General features: G+C 46.9%; 1 protein-coding gene across 7 annotated transcripts in view; it reads left to right on the top strand.

Moving 5' to 3' along the window:
- SFSWAP (splicing factor SWAP) overlaps positions 1 to 18,327 on the top strand; it is a 161,023-nt gene extending 142,696 nt beyond the window's left edge. For 6 of the 7 annotated variants that reach the window (XM_060249084.1, XM_060249086.1, XM_060249087.1 and 3 more), the window contains 3 exons: positions 5,769 to 5,936; positions 8,229 to 8,301; positions 17,952 to 18,327. In XM_060249084.1, coding sequence (XP_060105067.1) covers positions 5,769 to 5,936; positions 8,229 to 8,301; positions 17,952 to 18,017 — 307 coding nt within the window. In that variant the 3' untranslated portion in view covers positions 18,018 to 18,327. The remainder of the gene's footprint in view (positions 1 to 5,768; positions 5,937 to 8,228; positions 8,302 to 17,951) is intronic. The other variant, XM_060249090.1, reaches the window with a different exon arrangement.
- Positions 18,328 to 18,623: the final 296 nt, after the last annotated feature.

The following is an 18,623-nucleotide window of genomic DNA, read 5'->3' as shown; positions in this document are numbered from 1 at the left end:
TGAAGGTTCTGCATTTGCTGACCATGTACAAGATTAAGGTTTCTCTTTCCTGCCCCCTTCCCCAGCCTTACTGTTCCACAAATGCTATTTCTCAAGGCAGCATGCTTAATCCTAGCCTGTGATAGCAGCTGTACATGACCAGAACATAAGAGAAGCCATGTTAGATCAGGCCAGTGACCCATCCAGTCCAGTGCTGTTTGTCACACAGTGGCCAAAACCCAGATACCATCAGGAGGTATATATAAAATTTTTTGCCACTGTGTGACGCAGAGTGTTGGACTGGATGGGCCATTGGCCTGATCCAACATGGCTTCTCTTATGTTCTTATGTCCACCAGTGGAGCCAGAATTCCAGAAGCCCGATAAGTGTTGCTCCCCCAAGCATCAAGAATGCAGAGCATCGCTGCCCCAGATATAAGACCATAAGAGAAGCTGTTGGATCAGGCCAGTGGCGTATCCAGTCCAACATTCTGTGTCACGTGGGGGCCAAAACCCAGATGCCATCAGGAGGTCCACCAGTGGGGCCAGAACTCCAGAAGCCCTCCCATTGTTGCTCCTCAAGCACCAAGAATACAGAGCATCACTGCCCCAGACAGAGTGTTCCATCTATACCTTGTGGCTAATAGCCACTCATGGACCTCTGCTCCATATGTTTATCTATGTTAATATTTTAATTTTATATTAACAAACATTAACAATATAATTATGGAAGAAAAATGAAATAGAATACTGCATCACTACATTTTATACATAGACTGTATTAGGTAGACAAAAGCATAAAAGAGAAAGACCATCATTTATAATCATCAATATTGTCCATTAAATTCGAACAAACCGCATTTTTCTACCTATGAAATTATCTAAGGGATCTTTGTTACTTACAGATAATGTATGTATTTTTGTTTTAGTCTGTATTCTATTATTATTTTTTATTTCTAACATTTGGCCATTATAAACATTATAGACATATATTGCTCATTCTGCCTCTTAATCATTCTGGGCGTCATCATTTAATTCTTGCTTTAATTTTTTACCCTGATTTTGATCTGTATAGTCAAAAAATGCATTCAGTTTTTCTTGGAATTCGAAATCTGGTCTGTTATGAAAGAAAGATGTTAGCTTTGCCATTGTTGCATACTCAGTTAGCTTATTTTTCCAGTCAGTCAATTCTGGGCATATTTCAACTTTCCATTTATATGCAAGTGCCACTCCTGCTGCCATTACCACTCCGTATGTTTATCCAATCCCCTCTTGAGGCTGCCTATGCTTGTAGCCGCCGCGACCTCCTGCAGCAGTGAACCTCATGTGTTGACGACTCCTTGGGTGAAGAAGTACTTCTTTTTACCCGCTCTAAGCCTGTTGCTCAATAATTGTATTGGATGCCCACAAGTTCTTGCGTTGTGAGAAAAGGGGAGAAGTACTTCTTTTGCTACCTTCTCTGTCCCATGGATAATTTTGTAAACCTCTGTCCCGTCACCCCTCAGTCATTGTTTCTCCAAGCTAAAGAGCCCTAACCTCTTTAAGGTGGCTGGCAGGGCAGGGTTTTGATCCCATGCCCAATGGTCTTGTCAGTTGGCTCGTGGTCCGCAGTGCTTCCAGCGACACTCAGTGGTGGCTTGATATTAAGCACCAGATGGGTGCCCCGCGTCTGGGAAAGGGAAGTGGGAGGTTGGAACCGCAGATTCCATCTGAGTGACAAGCAGCGGGGTGGGTGTGCTGGCTGTTGGGGCTGAGGGCATGGGTGCAGCAGGCTCACGTTCCTGAACTCAGGCAGCAGAGAAGAGGAGCATCAAAAGCTTCCCAGTGCTTTATTCTCCAGATAATTGTTTTTCATTACTGCTGTTTCACTGTTTGATAAAATTAAGAACTAGATTGGATGCCTTCGCAAAAGAAATATCAGATAAGCTTGGCAATTTCAGGCTCGTAATTAATATTTTTCAGGTGACTCTCCCTAGGAATTGGGTGAGAGTGCATGTTTGTTTTATATAATGGGGGGGGAGGGGACCAAAATACATATATTAATCCAAATAAAATGGAGTCCACCTGTTTGGCTGTGAAGGTCAGATCAAAACCAAAGCTAACGTTCTTGTCATATGACTCCCCTCTCATGAGCTCAGAGGGATATCGCAGGTATTATTGGCCACTCTGAGCCTGCTTCGGCAGGGAGGGCGAGATATAAATTAAATACATAAAGGATGCAATCAGGGCTCTTTTTTTTTTGTAGCCTCTTCTTACAGGGCCTACTGTAAGCTCCAGGAGGATTGGCTACATCAGGAGTGTGTGGATTAATATGCAAAGGAGTTCCTGCTGCACAGAAAGCCCTGGATGCAAGTGATCTGTGAAACTGAGGTGCTTCAGTGATAGAATTGCCACAGCCTTCCTGGCCATCAGTGGGGTTTGGGGGGGTAGGGTTGCTATAACCAGGTTAGGAAACTTCTGGAGATTTGGGGCTGGAGCCTCGGGGAGGACAGGGTACAATGCCATAGAGACCACCCTCCAAAGCATCCATTTTCTCCAGGGGGATCCGTTTCTGTAGTCTAGGTAGTCTAAGCTGTAATTCTGGAGAGTCCCCTGGTTCACCTGGATGCTGGCATCCCTACCCAGTGTCCCCTGGGAGAGAATTATATCCTATTGAAATAGATAAGAGGATAGCCATGTCTGCTGCGGCATGTCGTGCATAGTTGAGCTTGCTGAAATTAATGAAATCAATCATTTTCAGTGCCTTGGGCTTTTTTTTTCATAAACCTAAACAAAGTAAGGAAAGTATGTTTTCTTTAAATGTTTAGAAGTATTATTCCAGTAAGAATAATATCCGCATAAAGCTTTGGATTTGTTTGACTGTAGTATTTAAGCCACGTTTGAAGTGTGTTTGTTTTTTTCTCTGTTTTGATATTCAAACAAAAACATTCGTTGCTCTTGGGACGTGAGGTGTTTTTTTTAAAATTTTGCTCTTTCCATGTAATGTGTTAAATCGAATCATCCTCTATTTAGGGAATCGGGAAGTGTTTAGATTCTTCCCCCTGCCCCAAGAATATTCACGTCACTGCTTTAGAATCGTAGCATCATCGAGTTGGAAGGGTCATCCAGACCAACTTGCCCGCACAGTGCAGGAAATTCACAAAACACCTCCCCCTAAATTCACAGGATCAGCATTGCTGTCAGATGGCCTCTGTTTAAAAACCTCCAAGGAAGGAGAGCCCACCACCTCCTGAGAAAGTCTGTTCCACTGAGGAACCCCTCTGTCAGGAAGTTCTTCCTAATGTTGAGGCAGAAACTCTTCTGATTTAATTTCAACCCGCTGGTTCTGGTCCTACCTTCTGGGGCCACAGAAAACAATTCCACACCATCCTCTGTATGACAGCCCTTCAAGTACTTGAAGATGGTGATCGTATCACCTCTCAGCCGCCGCCTCTCCAGTCTAAACATGCCCAGCTCCCTCCCAACTTTCTTCATAGGACTCAACCTTAGAAGTGCTATTGGGCATGTAAGAATTCAAAGGGTGCTAGTCTCATTCAGGACAGGGTACTTGGAGGCTGCGTGCTCCAGGAGCAGTTCTGGATGCCTAATGCAGTCTCCAGCCCAATGAGGAGGCCACCTGTTTGGGAACTGGGGGGTGGAGAAGCGGATGAGATCCACTCACTGCCCTGAAGACTGTAGAGGCCAATAGCCATCCAGCTTGCAGGGATTACAGCTGAGTTAGCCTCTTTGTGCCCCTGACTGCCACCCAAGTTAAGAACCATTTTGCCCAGGTGGAAGGAAGCCTTAGGACAAGAACAAGCCCACGAGCATATTCTTAAACCGTCAGTTAGCCAGTGGCAGTCATGGAAGGCGGTTGCTGCAATGAAAGTTTTTGAAGCCTAATTCAAATTATTTATTTATTACTTTCAATTTATATCCCGCCCTCTCCGCAAGCGGACTCAGGGCGGCTTACAACATCATAAAATACCATCAATCCAATAAAACATATAAAACCATAATTTACTTATGTCAATTTTAAAACCATTCTTTAGCGCTGTTTCAGTACAGTATTGAATTCTCGACTGTGATCGCCAGCTTCTATAAGATGTCCGGTGGCAGCCCTTTTTTCAGTCAAACAGCAAAGGCCTGTTTAAACAGTTCGGTTTTACAGGCCCTGCGGAATGCAGACAAATCCCGCAGGGCCCTTATGGCTTCTGGAAGGGTGTTCCAAAGTTCTGGTGCTGCCACCGAAAAAGCCCTGGATCTCGTCACACACCGCCTGGCTTCTTTTGGGCCAGGGGCAGACAACAGATTTTTTGTCCCTGATCGCAGTGCTCTCTGGGGGATATATGGGGAAAGGCGGTCCCGTAGATAGGCAGGTCCCTGACCATAAAGGGCTTTGAAGGTTAATACCAACACCTTGAAGCGAACTCGGAACACAACAGGCAACCAGTGCAGCTCCCTCAGCACTGGCTGAATGTGCTCCCATCGCGGCAGCCCCATTAACAGCCGTGCCGCAGCATTCTGCACTAGTTGTAGTCTCCGGGTTAGCATCGAGGGTAGCCTCATGTAGAGAGCATTACAGTGATCTATTCTTGAGGTGACTGTAGCATGGATTACCATCGCTAAATCGTTGCACTCCAGGTAAGGGGCCAGCTGCCGCGCCTGCCGGAGATGAAAAAAGGTAGATCTAACAGTGGCTGCTACCTGGGCCTCCATTGTAAGGGAGGACTATATGCATCTTTACTCTTTTTATGGTATACCGCCTTGGGTCCTTTTTTTTTTTTTAGCAGAGGACGTTCATAAATCTTTGCTTTGCCCATCCATTGACACAAGTGGGACAACATGGCAGGAGTATGCGGTCCCCAAGAACGGGGCCATTCCTTGGAAAGAAGCGTTATCCAGGAAGCTGTAGTCTACGGAGATGGCAACTGTGATAGATTGCAAAATATTTGCGTTGTTCCCTTGTTATATCTACAATAAAAAAGGATTTTATGTTCCCATAAAATGTCTTCCCCGTACGGTAGCAATTGACGGTTATGTCTGCCGGGCGGCGTTACCTGTTCGAAACAATCTCATGCTCACTGCTGCAGCCAAGGCAAATTGACATCAGTGTCTTAGGGCCGAAACCACACATTACCCAGGAGATCCGTAATTGGATTTCCAGACTTCTTCAGAAGGCTTCAAAGCAGTTGCCAGGAGCCCAGATTTCATTTCGGCTGGTAGCAGTAGGGATTATGCCTTGGCCCATGGGTGCATACACAGCAATGGCTTTCTTCTCTCCCCTCCCCCACCCCGCACACACACCTGTTTTGAAGAAGAAAAGGTCGAGAAGTCCAGTCAAGCGATGAAGCATCGTTTGACTCCGGCATTTGTCTCGCTCGTTATTGTTGAAGTTTGTCGGAGTGCAGTGGGTTGAGTTCATGTTTGGCTTTAAGGAGCCGTTTTGCATACAGAGTTTGAGTGCATTTGCAGCATTTCCCCTGCCCTAAGCTTCCTCATCTGTTACTTGATCTCTTCTTTTTTGAAGCACCAAATATTTTCAAATCAATGGCATGACGATTGCTGTTCTATCGTTAGGTAATAGAAAGGTAAACCAGGATCAGTGACTTTTCAAGGTGAATCCCCGCAGTCTGTCTTCTCTGGCAAATTTGAGGATTTTTAGAGAGATTCTGACTTCCGGGAAATGCGTTTCTTTTGTAGGAAAGGGGGCTTCTTTTTAACTGCATTTTTTTTTTCTCTTGCAGCAGCTAGCCACATAGCCTCGAGATGCCGTGTAAAGCCCCTTTGCTTTGTGTTTTTTGTTCTCAGAAGTCCTCACGAAAAGAAGAAAAGGAGATCTCACTCCCACACGAAGTCCAAAGCAAGATCTCATTCGCCCTCCGTCTCGCCAGGCAAGCAGGCCGCACTTAAGAACGCCACCCATTCAGCCAGCGTCTCTCCTGTGGAGAGCAGAGGATCCAGCCAAGAACGGTCCAGGTAATGGACCCTTTTAAGGCAGCTTTTTGGCTCTTGTCTGTCTGCAAGTCGTTGGCTCGGTTGAAGGGGAGGGCTGTGCTGCCAGGGATTCCAAATGGGAGTTTATATGCGAGGAAGCCACGGAGGCCTGCCAACAAAACAAGCGCTTCAGTTACTTACTCTCTGCGCAGCTGGAACAAATAGAGAGGGCCACGTACCTGTTGTGCATAGATCAAGCACGCAGCCGTGTTGGTCTGAAGCAGTTGAACAAAGCAGGAGTCAAGTTTCACCTTTAAGACCAAACAGGTTTTATTCAGAACGTCAGCTTTCGTGTGCTCTCTAAGCACGCTTCACCAGACGAGGGGATCAGATATTGTAGGCTGAAATACAAGCAGTTTGCTGATTAAGTATGCAGACTGATCACATGGTAAACCAGTGTGGCTTGGCCATTTGGTCTGGATAGCCATAACAGATAATAAAGTCCTCTGCCAATTGGGGTTTCTGTAAATCTAGGTGAATCACAAAAGGACATGTATTTCCCAGTTGTTGTCCGCCAATTGTGCGTCGCTGTAACTGCTTAGCTAGCTTGCTTGTCCGGATGTATTTGTGCCACTTTTCAACCCGGAGGAATGCGAAGCAGCTTACAGGAGGGGGAAAAAATCAAAATACATTTTGACAATATAACAACCAATGAAAGGGCTGGGGGTGGGGGGGAGAAATACAGATTGTAAAGGAAATGAACACATTGAGAGATGGTCCTAGGTCCACCAGGCAAATCGTTGCAAGGTTCGGGCCACAAGCCCTTTCTTGCCCTGGCTTAAATACCTGCAAGCAGAGGAGAAAGAAGTTCAGCCCAGATGTTATTCAGCTGCTGTTGGCAAGCTAGCAGGCTTTTCCTCCCCTGGTCCGCTGCATCTTTACACCAAACGGCAAGGAGAACGTTACCAGATTTCTCAGGCCGATTAGAAATTGGAAGGAAGGGGGTGACATTCTGCTCATCACGTGGCAGGACAACGTGGGCCACTTTTCTGTAACAAATGAGAGGGGGTCGGCTTCCTGAGTTCAGCTGGCTTCTCTTTCTTTTTCTGGTTGCACCAGTTCTTTCCTTCTGCGCTGTTAACTAAGGCCACGGCAGTTAAGACTGCATTGTTTGGCAGTGGCTGCTCAGCACGAGACGGCACTGAGTGCTGCTTCTGGAAAAAGCAACACTCCAGCGAGCTGTTCTCTCTCAGGCATCCTAAGGGAGAGTGGTGGTCCTGTGGATCTTTTCAGCAGCAATGCAACACCAACCCCTGCTATTTGCCATGAGCCCTGATAGCAAGCAGCACTTGATGCACCCAGCTGTAAGCTTGGCCATTTCGATATGACACGGGATTGGGCATTGAATGGGGGAGACCTAAAATAGTCTTGGTCCAGTTATTAGTTTTCAGCCTCACTGTCTGCAAAGACAAAGGAAGGAGAATAAAGCAAAACAACCACTGGTGAGAATGCAATGCCAGTAGAATATTAGCGAGCGCTGAACACTGTCCTTCTAGGGTTGGCGTGGGGAGTTGCCGTCAAGTCACAGCTGACTTATGACAACCCTGTGGCGTTTTCAGGGCAAGAGACATAGCGATTCTGGTATTCCCTGGTGGTCTCCCATCCAATTACTAGCCGGAGCTGAGCCTGCTTAGTTTCTGAGATCTGACAAGACCAGGCTAGCCCGGGTCGTCCTTCTAGTCTATATGTTTTTGAAATCATTCTTCTTGGACCTTTTTTGTTTGAAAAGAAGTGCTTTTCCAGTCTTGTATTGTAAGTATTCCATAACTGGATGTCATTCTCATCTCTTGACAAAGGAATATATCTGAAATGGCAAAAAAAAAAAATCTAGGAACTGAACCCACATAAAGATAACTTCAAACAATGTGCAAAGAATTTCCAAAACTTGTAATCCTGCAGAGGTAGGATGCAGTGCATATAACAAATGTCAAAGGCTGATTCCAAAATACATTTTGAGTCAAAAATTCTATATTCAATATGAGAATCTCTTGAAAAATCTCTAGTGGTTCAATAACAGTGTGCTGCAGATGAATCTTTACAATAAACCTAGGCCAGTTTTAAGCCCTGCATTGGAGTGAGCCTTAGAGGTGCTGAGACCGAAAGCAGTCTCACTAAGGGAGGGATGCAGTTGGACCTTGGGACTTGCTGCCTAGCTTTTACTCTCTGCTAGTTCTGTCTCTCAAGGGTGGGAGTGGGGGGGTTCAGCCATCCAGTTGTCCATATGCATGTGCTGATAATGGAATGCTGACGCGTGTCCCCTTTCTGAATTTTTAGGGGTGTTTCTTTGGAAAAAGACGGCCAGATCTCTTCAGCCATTGTGTCATCCGTTCAGAGTAAAATAACTCAGGTACAGTTTAAAATGTCGTTCCTGCAGGCCTGGCAAGTAAAGAACGAATCGTTTTATTATCCTATTGCATTGTGTTAATTGCAGCCTCTGTACTGGCGTTCCTCTAAAAGGGCACCACACACAGTCTGTAATCGTTGCCCTTCCAAAATTACGTCTGTCCAGGTTTACGAGATAAGAGTTTCCTTATTTGTCTACATCATTGCCATAGTTTGTTCCTGGAGGCCAGTTAGACTTCTTTACTACCTAAATTATTTTTAGAGCCACAGGGGGGTTAACAAGCCACTCAGTTCTCACTCAGACCGCACAGCGTCCTCATTCGAGACCTTTCATTGTCTTCCATTCCTCTTTACCATGAAATGTAGGCTCGTTTGGACATATGAAGCTGCCTTATACTGAATCAGACTCTTGGTCCATCAGTATTGTCTACTCAGACTGTCCATCAGTATTTGCCTGGACCCTTTTTTGGAGATGCCAGGGATTGAACCTGGGATCTTCTGCTTACCAAGCAGATGCTCTACCACTGAGCCACTGTCCCTCCCCTTTCAGACTGTTTCAGACACAGCACAAAGCCATGGTTAAGCTAAACTAGCTATGATTAGGGTGACTACCTAAATCTAGGCCGCACCACTAGTTTTGTTAAGGCCACATCAGACTAGAATTTGAAACCATAGTTTGAAGTTGTTTTATTAGCTGGTGGACCTCCTGATGGCACCTGGGTTTTTTGGCCACTGAGTGACAAAGAGTTGGACTAGATGGGCCACTGGCCTGTGATCCAGCATGGCTTCTCTTATGTTCTAACCACCATTAAACTTGGTTTGGTGTAAACTTAAATTTGAGCCAGTTTGGTGTAGTGGTTCAGTGTGCGTAGTCTTATCTGGGAGAACCGGGTTTGATTCCCCACTCCTCCACTTGCACCTGCTAGCATGGCCTTGGGTCAGCCATAGCTCTGGCAGAGGTTATCCTTGAAAGGGCAGCTGCTGTGAGAGCCCTCTCCAGCCCCACCCAGCTCACAGGGTGTCTGTTGTGGGGGAGGAAGGTAAAGGAGATTGTGAGCCACTCTGAGACTCTTCGGAGTGGAGGGCGGGATATAAATCCAATCTCTTCATCTACCTCACAGGGTGTCTGTTGTGGGGGAGGAAGGTAAAGGAGATTGTGAGCCACTCTGAGACTCTTCGGAGTGGAGGGCGGGATATAAATCCAATCTCTTCATCTACCTCACAGGGTGTCTGTTGTGGGGGAGGAAGGTAAAGGAGATTGTGAGCCACTCTGAGACTCTTCGGAGTGGAGGGCGGGATATAAATCCAATCTCTTCATCTACCTCACAGGGTGTCTGTTGTGGGGGAGGAAGGTAAAGGAGATTGTGAGCCACTCTGAGACTCTTCGGAGTGGAGGGCGGGATATAAATCCAATATCTTCTTCATCTTCTTGGTTCATATGTAGTGTGAACCTTTCCTTGAAAAACATTGATCACTGCAGGGATAAAGGAAGCCCCTTTGGGATGTAGGATCTTATAATGGTGGAGGTTGCTCTGTGGACAGTCTCTGTAGCATGCAGTGCCAGAGCTCTCCAACGTCCAGATGACTGGAAGACTATGCCAGAGTATTTAAAGATTTTTGCTTGTTCAGTGTTGTGGCCCTCTATTTGCCATCAAGTTTTTTGGCAAAAACAAGGACTTCTGGGGTTTTTGGTAGTTTATTGCGAGCTATTTCTCTTTACAATATGTAGCGAAGACACAAAATGCTCTCCTAATGCCCACTTGTGAATGGGGTAAGATAACAGCTCTCATCTGCCTATAGTAAGGCAGGGATTGTTTTATCAGCCAGCTTTGGAGATTGGAAGATTGGATTTCTTAGATGTCCCGCCAAAGAGTTTACGTAGAAGGGCCAGGATCCAATCCAGGATTTGGATTTACCGCTTTGTGAAACCAGAACACGGCTGGCAGATGATCGCTCAGATCCCGGCTTTCCTCAACAAATGATAGTTTTTGTCACCTTTGCTCTGACCGGGCATCTCCGTAGCCCGGATGACTGCAAGGGCAACACGGGGGAATGAGCCACAATGTCTGCTGTTGTCCTTTGCGTGAAACCGTAGTTCGGGTGTGTCTCCATGTTAAGGGTGTTTCACACGCTGTCGCTCTCCTCCTATAACCAAGAATGCCAGATGGCACTTTGTGGATAGCAACAGAACACCATTGTCAGTCCTGGGTGGTGGGGGGTGGTCAGGGAAGAAGGCACTCAAAGGGTATCCTCAAGCCGTGCATATTTTCTTTCCTTCCCTTGCAAGTGACTGACTTCTGTTCACTCGCACAAGGGTAGAGTAAGCCTAGCACTCGGGGCAGCATGCAGCCACAAACTCAGGTTTCACTGGTGGGGATCCCACACTGGGTTGTACTGGCCCAGGTGCCCTGGTGCTAATCTAGGTTTCCTTTCCTATGCACCCACTCCCCATTTATTTAACTGTGGATTTTAATCTTCCTTTGGACCATACATTTCCAAGAGTTTTTAAAAAATTGCACAGAAACCCAGGATTTACCACTTTGGCCTCTGCTATGAAGCTTACTGACTGACTTTAGGGGGAGGTATTTGTGAGTTTCCTGCATCGTGCAGGAGGTTGGACTAGATGACCCTAGAGGTCCCTTCCGACTCTGTGATCTTGGGCCAGTCAGTTTCTCTCTCAACATCAATCTCCTTACAGGATCGTTGCTGTTGTGAGGATAAAGTAGAGGAGAGGAAAACATTGTTGTAATCTGTTTTTGGGGGCCCACTGGGGAGAAAAGTTGGATATACATAAACTACATAAGAACATAAGAGAAGCCATGTTGGATCAGGCCAGTGGCTCATCCAGTCCAACACCCTGTGTCACACAGTGGCCAAAAAAACCAGGCACCATCAGGAGGTCCATCAGTGGGGCCAGGACACCAGAAGCCCTCCCACTGTGCCCCCCCCCCCCCAAAGCACCAAGAATACATAGCATCACTGCCCCAGACAGAGAGTTTCATCAATACGCTGTGGCTAATAGCCACTGATGGACCTCTGCTCCATATGTTTATCCCATCCCCTCTTGAAGCTGGCTATGCTTATAGCTGCCACCACCTCCTGTGCCAGCGACATCAGGAGCTCCACCAGTGGGGCCAGGACATTAGAAGCCCTCCCACTGTGCCCCCCCCCCCAAGCACCAAGAATACAGAGCATCCCTGCCCCAGACAGAGAGTTCCAACAATAGGTTGTAGCTAATAGCCACTGATGGACCTTTGCTCCAGATGTTGATCCAGTCCCCTCTTGTTTATCCAATACCCTTATTACCTTCACCCCCTTTTCTCCAAAGCATTATTCTCAAGCATTATTGTGCTTTCCCCAGTCAGAGACACAAGCAGCACAGATCAACCAGATGTTGCTGTGCTTCAGGAGGAATTCCATTGGTGGCTCAAGAAGGACAGCTGCTTGGATGGGGCCTCTTGCCTCTCCCCCTTCCTCCCTGGGCTAACAATGTCACAGGAGCCAGGTGCGGATCTTCCTCAGGTGCGGTGCCAGAAGGGCAGTTTGGCTGGTTTGAGTAACCCTACAGCATTTGACCCTTTGCACTTAGATCTCTGCAACAGAAGACAAAGAGTGCTTTAAAGATAACTGTAATGTACTCTTACCTCTGACAGCAAAAGGAAACCACTGCACAGTTAGGAAGGGAGAATGAAGTCAGGTTTGTTTACTTGGTTAGCATCAGGGGCTACAACGGAAGTGTTTGTTAACCATTGCAGGTCGCAGTATCAGTGCAACAGCTCCAGTTGTTCTGTGTCTAGCCTTTGACATGCTAAACAAAGCGCAGCTATAAGCCTGTCTGTTTTCAGTGCCTTTCATGCTGCGCAATTTTAAAAGAAATCTGTGAGCGCACTGTTCAGTTTTCACTCTTTTCTACCACACATCTCTTCGTCTTGCTCCCTGCACATTTTAATTTTGACTTGGCTGGATGGTTTCTAAGCGGAGATTTGCATTTCTCTGATTTTTTTTTGGGGGGGGGGGGTCTAGCAGCTTCTCCCCTGCCAAAATAGAGAGGAACAGTCCCTTTTGAATATCAAAAAGTGAGGCTCAAACAGGTAAAAACCATGTGGGATGGGAGCTGCAGTGAGGAGGAAAATCAGGAAGATTAAGCAGAAAAGCTGGCAGGATCCAAACCCACATTTTGGAAGTTTGCCTTTTGGATACTCTTCCCCCCCTCCCCCCCCCAAAAATTCAATTATTTAACTGGCTGATTGTCATCTAGTGTGTATGTCTTGGATAGAATTCCCTGGGCTGTGGCTCAGTGGGAGAGCATTTGCTTTGCATGCAGAAGGTCCCAGGTTCAATCCCTGGCACCTCCAGTTGAGAAGATCAGGTAGTAGGTGGTGTGGGAGACCTTTCTCTGCCTGAGACTTTGGAGGACTGCTGCCAGTCTGAGTAGGCAATACTGATTCTGATGGACCCATAGTCTGATTTAGTATAAATCAGGTTCATGTGGACCTTGATGGGATTCATGACCAAGAGAACTGTGAGGCGACTGATCCTAAAGGTGCAGGGTAAGAAACAGTGGCCTCAAATGAAACCCCTGCATGGATTCTCAAGGAGTGGGGGCTGGTGTCTCTTAGATAATCTTGGTCTTCTCCAATGTGGTGTAGCGGTAAAGAGCAGTGGACTCCCATCTGGAGAACCAGGCTTGATCTACCACTCCTCCACATGAAACCAGCTGGGTGACCTTGGGCCAGCTGCAGTTCTCTCAGAGTTCTCCAAGCCCCACCTACCTCACAGGATGTCTTTTGTGGAGAGAGAAAGGGGCGGAGATTGTAAGCCACTCTTGAGACTCCTTCGGGTAGAGAAAAGGGTATAAAAACCCAACTCTTCTTCTCATGCCACATTCTCATTTTTAGGCATTGGAGACGGGAGCCCAGTTATCTCTGCGTCCTTAGGATGCTGTATCACCTGAGCACTTCCTCACTGCCTGCACGTGTGTCGTAAGGGAGAGGCCATAGCGTAGTGGCAGAGCACCTGCTTTGCCTGCAAAAGGTTCCCAGGTTCAGTCCCCTGGCACCTCCAGGATCTCGGGTAGCCGGGATGGGGAGTTTTTGGAGGATAGCCATGTTGGTCTGTAGGGGGAGCTAGAATCGAATCCAGTAGCACTTTTTAAGACCAGCAAGGTTTTCAAGATGTAAGCCTTCCAAAGTCGAAATCTGACAAAGAGACCGTTGACTCCAAGAGCTTCCCTGGGAATCTTGTTGGTCTCTTAAGGTACTTACTGGATTCAAATCTAGCTCTTGAGCTGGGAAGGACACTCACGGTCATGAAAAAGGCTGCATCCTGGTGGCTTTGAGCACCTTGGCTAGTGGTTTGACTCTGCAGAAGGCCACTCCATGTGTCCATCATATGTTTTGCCAGTGCTGAGGCCAAGTCTGCGTATTATATTGCTCCAACAGGAAAAGACCTCAGCCACATTCACACACTCCCATGTCTTTAAAATACATTTCCCTGCCCGTTGTAACATAGCTGCTGCAGCAGAGAGCACAGGTTTCATCCTCAGCCGTTGTTTTCTGGCGGCACGTTCAGGACCCTTAAAGGGAGTGCTTCTTCACTCAATGTATAATTCACAGCTGGCAACAACCATTTGTTCAGATGCTTTAAAAAAAAAATTGGGATATCATCTAGAAAAAGACGACGACATTGGATTTATATTCTGCCCTCCACTCAAGAGTCTCAGAGCGGCTCACTATCTCCTTTATCTCCCTCCCCCACAACAGACACCCTGTGAGTTGGGTGGGGCTGGAGAGGGCTCTCCCAGCAGCTGCCCTTTCAAGGACAACCTCTGCCAGAGCTATGGCTGACCCAAGGCCATTCCAGCAGCTGCAAGTGGAAGAGTGGGGAATCAAACCCGGTTCTCCCAGATAAGAGTCCGCACACTTAACCACTACACCAAACTGGCTCTCATCTACTGCTACTACTACTCTCTACTAGCTGGGACCATTAAATGGAATCCCCACTTGCAGAAGCAAACTACCTCTGAAGAACAAGAGCCGGGTGTAAGCGATGGGAGGCCCTCCCCTCCAGATTCTGCCTGCGCTCTCCCCAAAGGCCTCTGGCTTGCCACTAAATCGGAACCAAAAATAGACTTTTGTCTGAGTTGGCAGCAAGGAAACTGGTGTATCCTTATCGACATCTCTAGGTAGTGTTTCAGAAGCAGATTGGCCTGAAGATCTCACATTTATTTTCAAAGTGGGGGAAAGGCAGCTTCTTTTTCCTCCCATGGCTCTTTTATTTCCTGCCTTGCAGTAAGCCAACTTCTGGTCTCTTGGAATAATAAAAATTGTACTGTGAGTAATGAATTCGGGCCGCACAAGCCCATGATGAGCCCAGGGCTGTACCAGGAGCCATCGGTTTCTGTTTGCATAAAAAGCGGCGCGTGGCTCTGGGGTGGGGTATACAGAGATTGCAAGTGGGGTAGCAGCTTGGTGCCTTTTGGCCTTTTTTGTCATTGAGGAATTCGGGTCTGTTTAAAAATGGTTCTCGCGGCAAGCACACATCAAGGCGGAGCTTTTACTTCAAGTCTGTCTGCCACAGGGTTTGCAGAGAAAGTCTCAGTTTGCAAGCTTTATTGTATGCCTTCTTCCTAACAGTTAAAGGAGTTCCAGAGTAAAACAGGCTTCCTCGGGAAGCTGTGGGCTCTTCTCCTTTGGAGGTTTTTAAGCCGAGGCTAGATGACCACAATGCTTCTTCTACGGCGCACTGTGAATTTAGGCAGATCATGAGAGGCAGAAAGGATGGGCCAGTGTTCGGTTCTTTTGGCCCTTTCTTTTAGACCCAGGATAATGCCAGTTGCCACTTTGGGGTCAGAAAGGAGTTTTGCTGGCCCAAGGATGCTGGAGGTTTTTGGACTTTCTCTAGGCATAGTGTTGGGGGTGACTGAGGGAGGGAGGGTGTAGCTGCGGATTTCCTGCATTATGCTAGGAGTTGGATTAGGTGGCCTTTGCCTTTGTAGCAATTAAGGGAACTTAGAGAGCCAGTTAGATGTAGCGGTTAAGTGCATGGACTTTTATCTGGGAGAACCAGGTTTGATTCCCCACTCCTCCACTTGCAGCTGCTGAAATGGCCTTGGGTCAGCCATAGCTTTCGTAGGAGTTGTCCTTGAAAGGGCAGCTGCTGTAAGAGCTCTCTCAGCCCCACCTACCTCACAGGATGTCTGTTGTTGGGGGCGGGGGGGGAGATAAAAGGCATAGTGACTGCTCTGAGATTCAGAGTATAGGGCGGGATATAAATCCAATATCCAATTTTCCTAAATTCAGACATCCACTTCCCCCAACCCCCAAATCATGATTTCGGGGTCAGGAATGGGCCTGCCTGGTCTTACTTCTTCTCTTCCAGTGGCAGATTTCCTTCCCCTCTCCCTTTTTCAGTTTCTTCTTGCCAGAGTTTGCTGTCGCATCTGAATCTTTTAACCGAGGGGTTCCATCTTCCTTAGCAGTTTAGAATCTGCTTCTCACCTGAGAAGTATTTTATGAATGTCATTTGAGGCTGATGAATGTTGCTTTATGCTCCTGGCTCATTTTTACAGCGTGTTTTATTATTGATAATTCTTACGTACATCGTGGTTTGTGATTTTATTGTGTTCCTGGGCCACCTTGAGCAGTCTCTGAGCAGGCATCATGTACCTCTTCTAAATAATAAATAGGCAGGTTCTCATTAGCACTAACCAGCAGTTGCCTCCAGACTGGGATTTGCCGTTCCCCTTCAAAACTCGATGTTCGGCCTTCTCAATTTCTAACGAAACTTATACCCTGAAACTCTTGATGGCCTCTGAGGGGCTTCTGGACGTCAATCTAAATTTTCTCAGTGCACATCCTTTAGTACAGGGGTGGGGAACCTTTTTTCTGCCAAGGGCCATTTAGATATGTATAACATAATTCGCAGGCCATACAAAATTATCAACTTAAAAAACAGTGCTCCACCAAGGGAGAACTATTCAGGCTGGCAAAATTAATGCAAATAATAGGGGGTTTTTCTATTTGAAGTCATGTGGGGAGAGCCTAACTTGGCGCGCACGCACACGGCCCACCACCCTAAGCAAATGCCCATAGATCCAGGGCTTTTTTTGTAGAAAAATCCCAGCAGGAACTCATAAGCATATTTGACCACATCCTCTAATATTAGCATATTAGGCCACACCATCTGGGATAATCAAGTGCAAATTAAATTGGTGGTAGCTGGCTCCCACCCTCCATCCCTGCCACCCCTCCCTCCCTCCCTTCATAAGGAAACTGCAGCCGCTCCCAGCAGACCTTTAAAGGCTCCCGCATACCCTAGCAGCAGTCCTTCACAATGCCCACCACTTAGGCTCCACAGAGAGAGGGGGAAAGGGAAATAAAGGAAAATAAAGATATGGGGGAAGAAAGGGAAATAAACAAAAATAAAGAAATGGGGGGAAGAAAGGAGAATAAGAGGAAATGAAATTGGAGGAGGAGAGAGGAAGAAAGAGAAATAAAAGGGGAAGAAAGAGATATAAAGAAATGGGGGAAGAAAGAGAAATAAATAAATGGAAGAAAGGAGAATAAAAGGAAAGAAAGGGGGATAAAGGGAAATAAGGAAAGGGGGAAGAAATGGAGAGAAAGAGAAATAAAGGAGAGAAGAAAGGGGGGAAGAAATTGAAAGAAAGGGAAATAAAGAAATGAGGGGGGAACTTACCTGAACTGTGACAGTAATTTTTTCCAGGCTTCACAGTGATCCTGGCCAGCTGGCCAGGCCCCAGGGAGGCCACCACATAGCTTGGCTGAGCCCCTCAGATTGGCTGCTGCACAGCACAGCTAGGCCCCACAATTCTTGCCAGCCAGCTGGGCCCATAGGAGGCCACCACATGGCCCAGCTCGGCCCAGCAATCCCAGAGGGCCAGACCAAGTGATCCCGAGGGCTGTAAATGGCCCTTGGGCCTGATGCTCCCCACCTCTGCTGTAGTTAGACCAAGCTGGGAAAGAGGGAGTGTAGTACATTCTATATCTCCAAATTGAGATCGGAAAAATGCAATATCTGATAACACCAGTAATTAAGCATGTGCCAGAATGCACATTTGGCCCCATTTTGAGTCTTACTACCAAGCTAACTGCTAGATTCTGTGCACAGGCAATCAAAGAGAGCCAGTTGGGTGTAGTGGTTAAGTTCACAGACTCTTATCTGGGAGAACTGGGTTTGATTCCCCACTCCTCCACGTGCAGCTGCTGGAATGGCCTTGGGTCAGCCATAGCTCTCACAGGAATTGTCCTTGAAAGGGCATCTTCTGTGAGAGCTTTCCTAGCCCCACCTACCTCACAAGGGTGTCTGTTGTGGAGGAAGAAGATAAAGGAGAGTGTAAGCGCTCTGAGAGATTTGATTGGCTGTGTAGATTTTTAAATACGTTGCTTTGGCAGTAGTTGCCACCACAGCACCAAGGCCTCTTCACCGTGTGACCAGAGGTAATCCTTAGCAACCATTTTGTTGCCAGCTCCACCTCCTGCGGCAGCCATTTTGTGGCTGCTCCCAGCACAATGTATCAGTTTTCCAAAGCTGCCCGCAGGCTCAAAAAGGTTGACGTGAGTGATTTGTATGTGTATGAATCGTGAGCGAATCCAGCGTGTGCTTATGTGTTTCCCTTCCTTGTCTTCCTTGCAGGATCTTATGGCCAAAGTGAGGGCTATGCTTGCAGCTTCCAAAAACATCCCAACCAGTGCCTCCTGAGACCGATTCTCCAGCAGACGTTTTGCACCTGGAAGCTTTGTTCAGATGGCTCCCAGCATCTCTTTTTTCTGAGAGCGGATTTACATGTACAGAAGGGAGTCCCTTTGGACCTCTGATACACTTCCCACATGGAACGTCCCATCGATAAGAAGCCTTGTGTCCGGGGGTGGGGGTGGGGGGGCGGGATTGTAAATTAATTTTGGACCGGTTTTTCAGTAACATTTTGCAATGGAAGGGGTCTGTACATTTGTAAATACAATGTTTCTGTAAGTGTTAACTCAATAAAAATGCAGAGGAACCCTTTTTATTAGCTATATGCTTCCGAGAGGCTGTTTCTCTCCCCCCCCCCCCCCCATTTTTTTAACAGCTTAAAACGGTTTGATCTAAACTTTAAGCTCAGGAGATCTGTTGCTGTTTTGAAATGTGGTGGGCAAAAAAAAGCTTCTGGTGTCCCACAGGCGAGCAGCCCGTAGTTGCATATATTGAAAACATTTTCTTGCCACCTTTCTCCACAAACGGACACAAGCACACATTTTTGTTCTTTGATGCATTCTCACTTATTCACTTTATTCTTTAAAAATGACAGGCACGCACCTTTTCCCATGT

Source organism: Heteronotia binoei, chromosome 11, assembly GCF_032191835.1.
Source record: "Heteronotia binoei isolate CCM8104 ecotype False Entrance Well chromosome 11, APGP_CSIRO_Hbin_v1, whole genome shotgun sequence".
In the NCBI taxonomy this organism is placed as follows: domain Eukaryota; kingdom Metazoa; phylum Chordata; class Lepidosauria; order Squamata; family Gekkonidae; genus Heteronotia; species Heteronotia binoei.
This window is presented reverse-complemented; position numbering and strand designations above follow the sequence as displayed.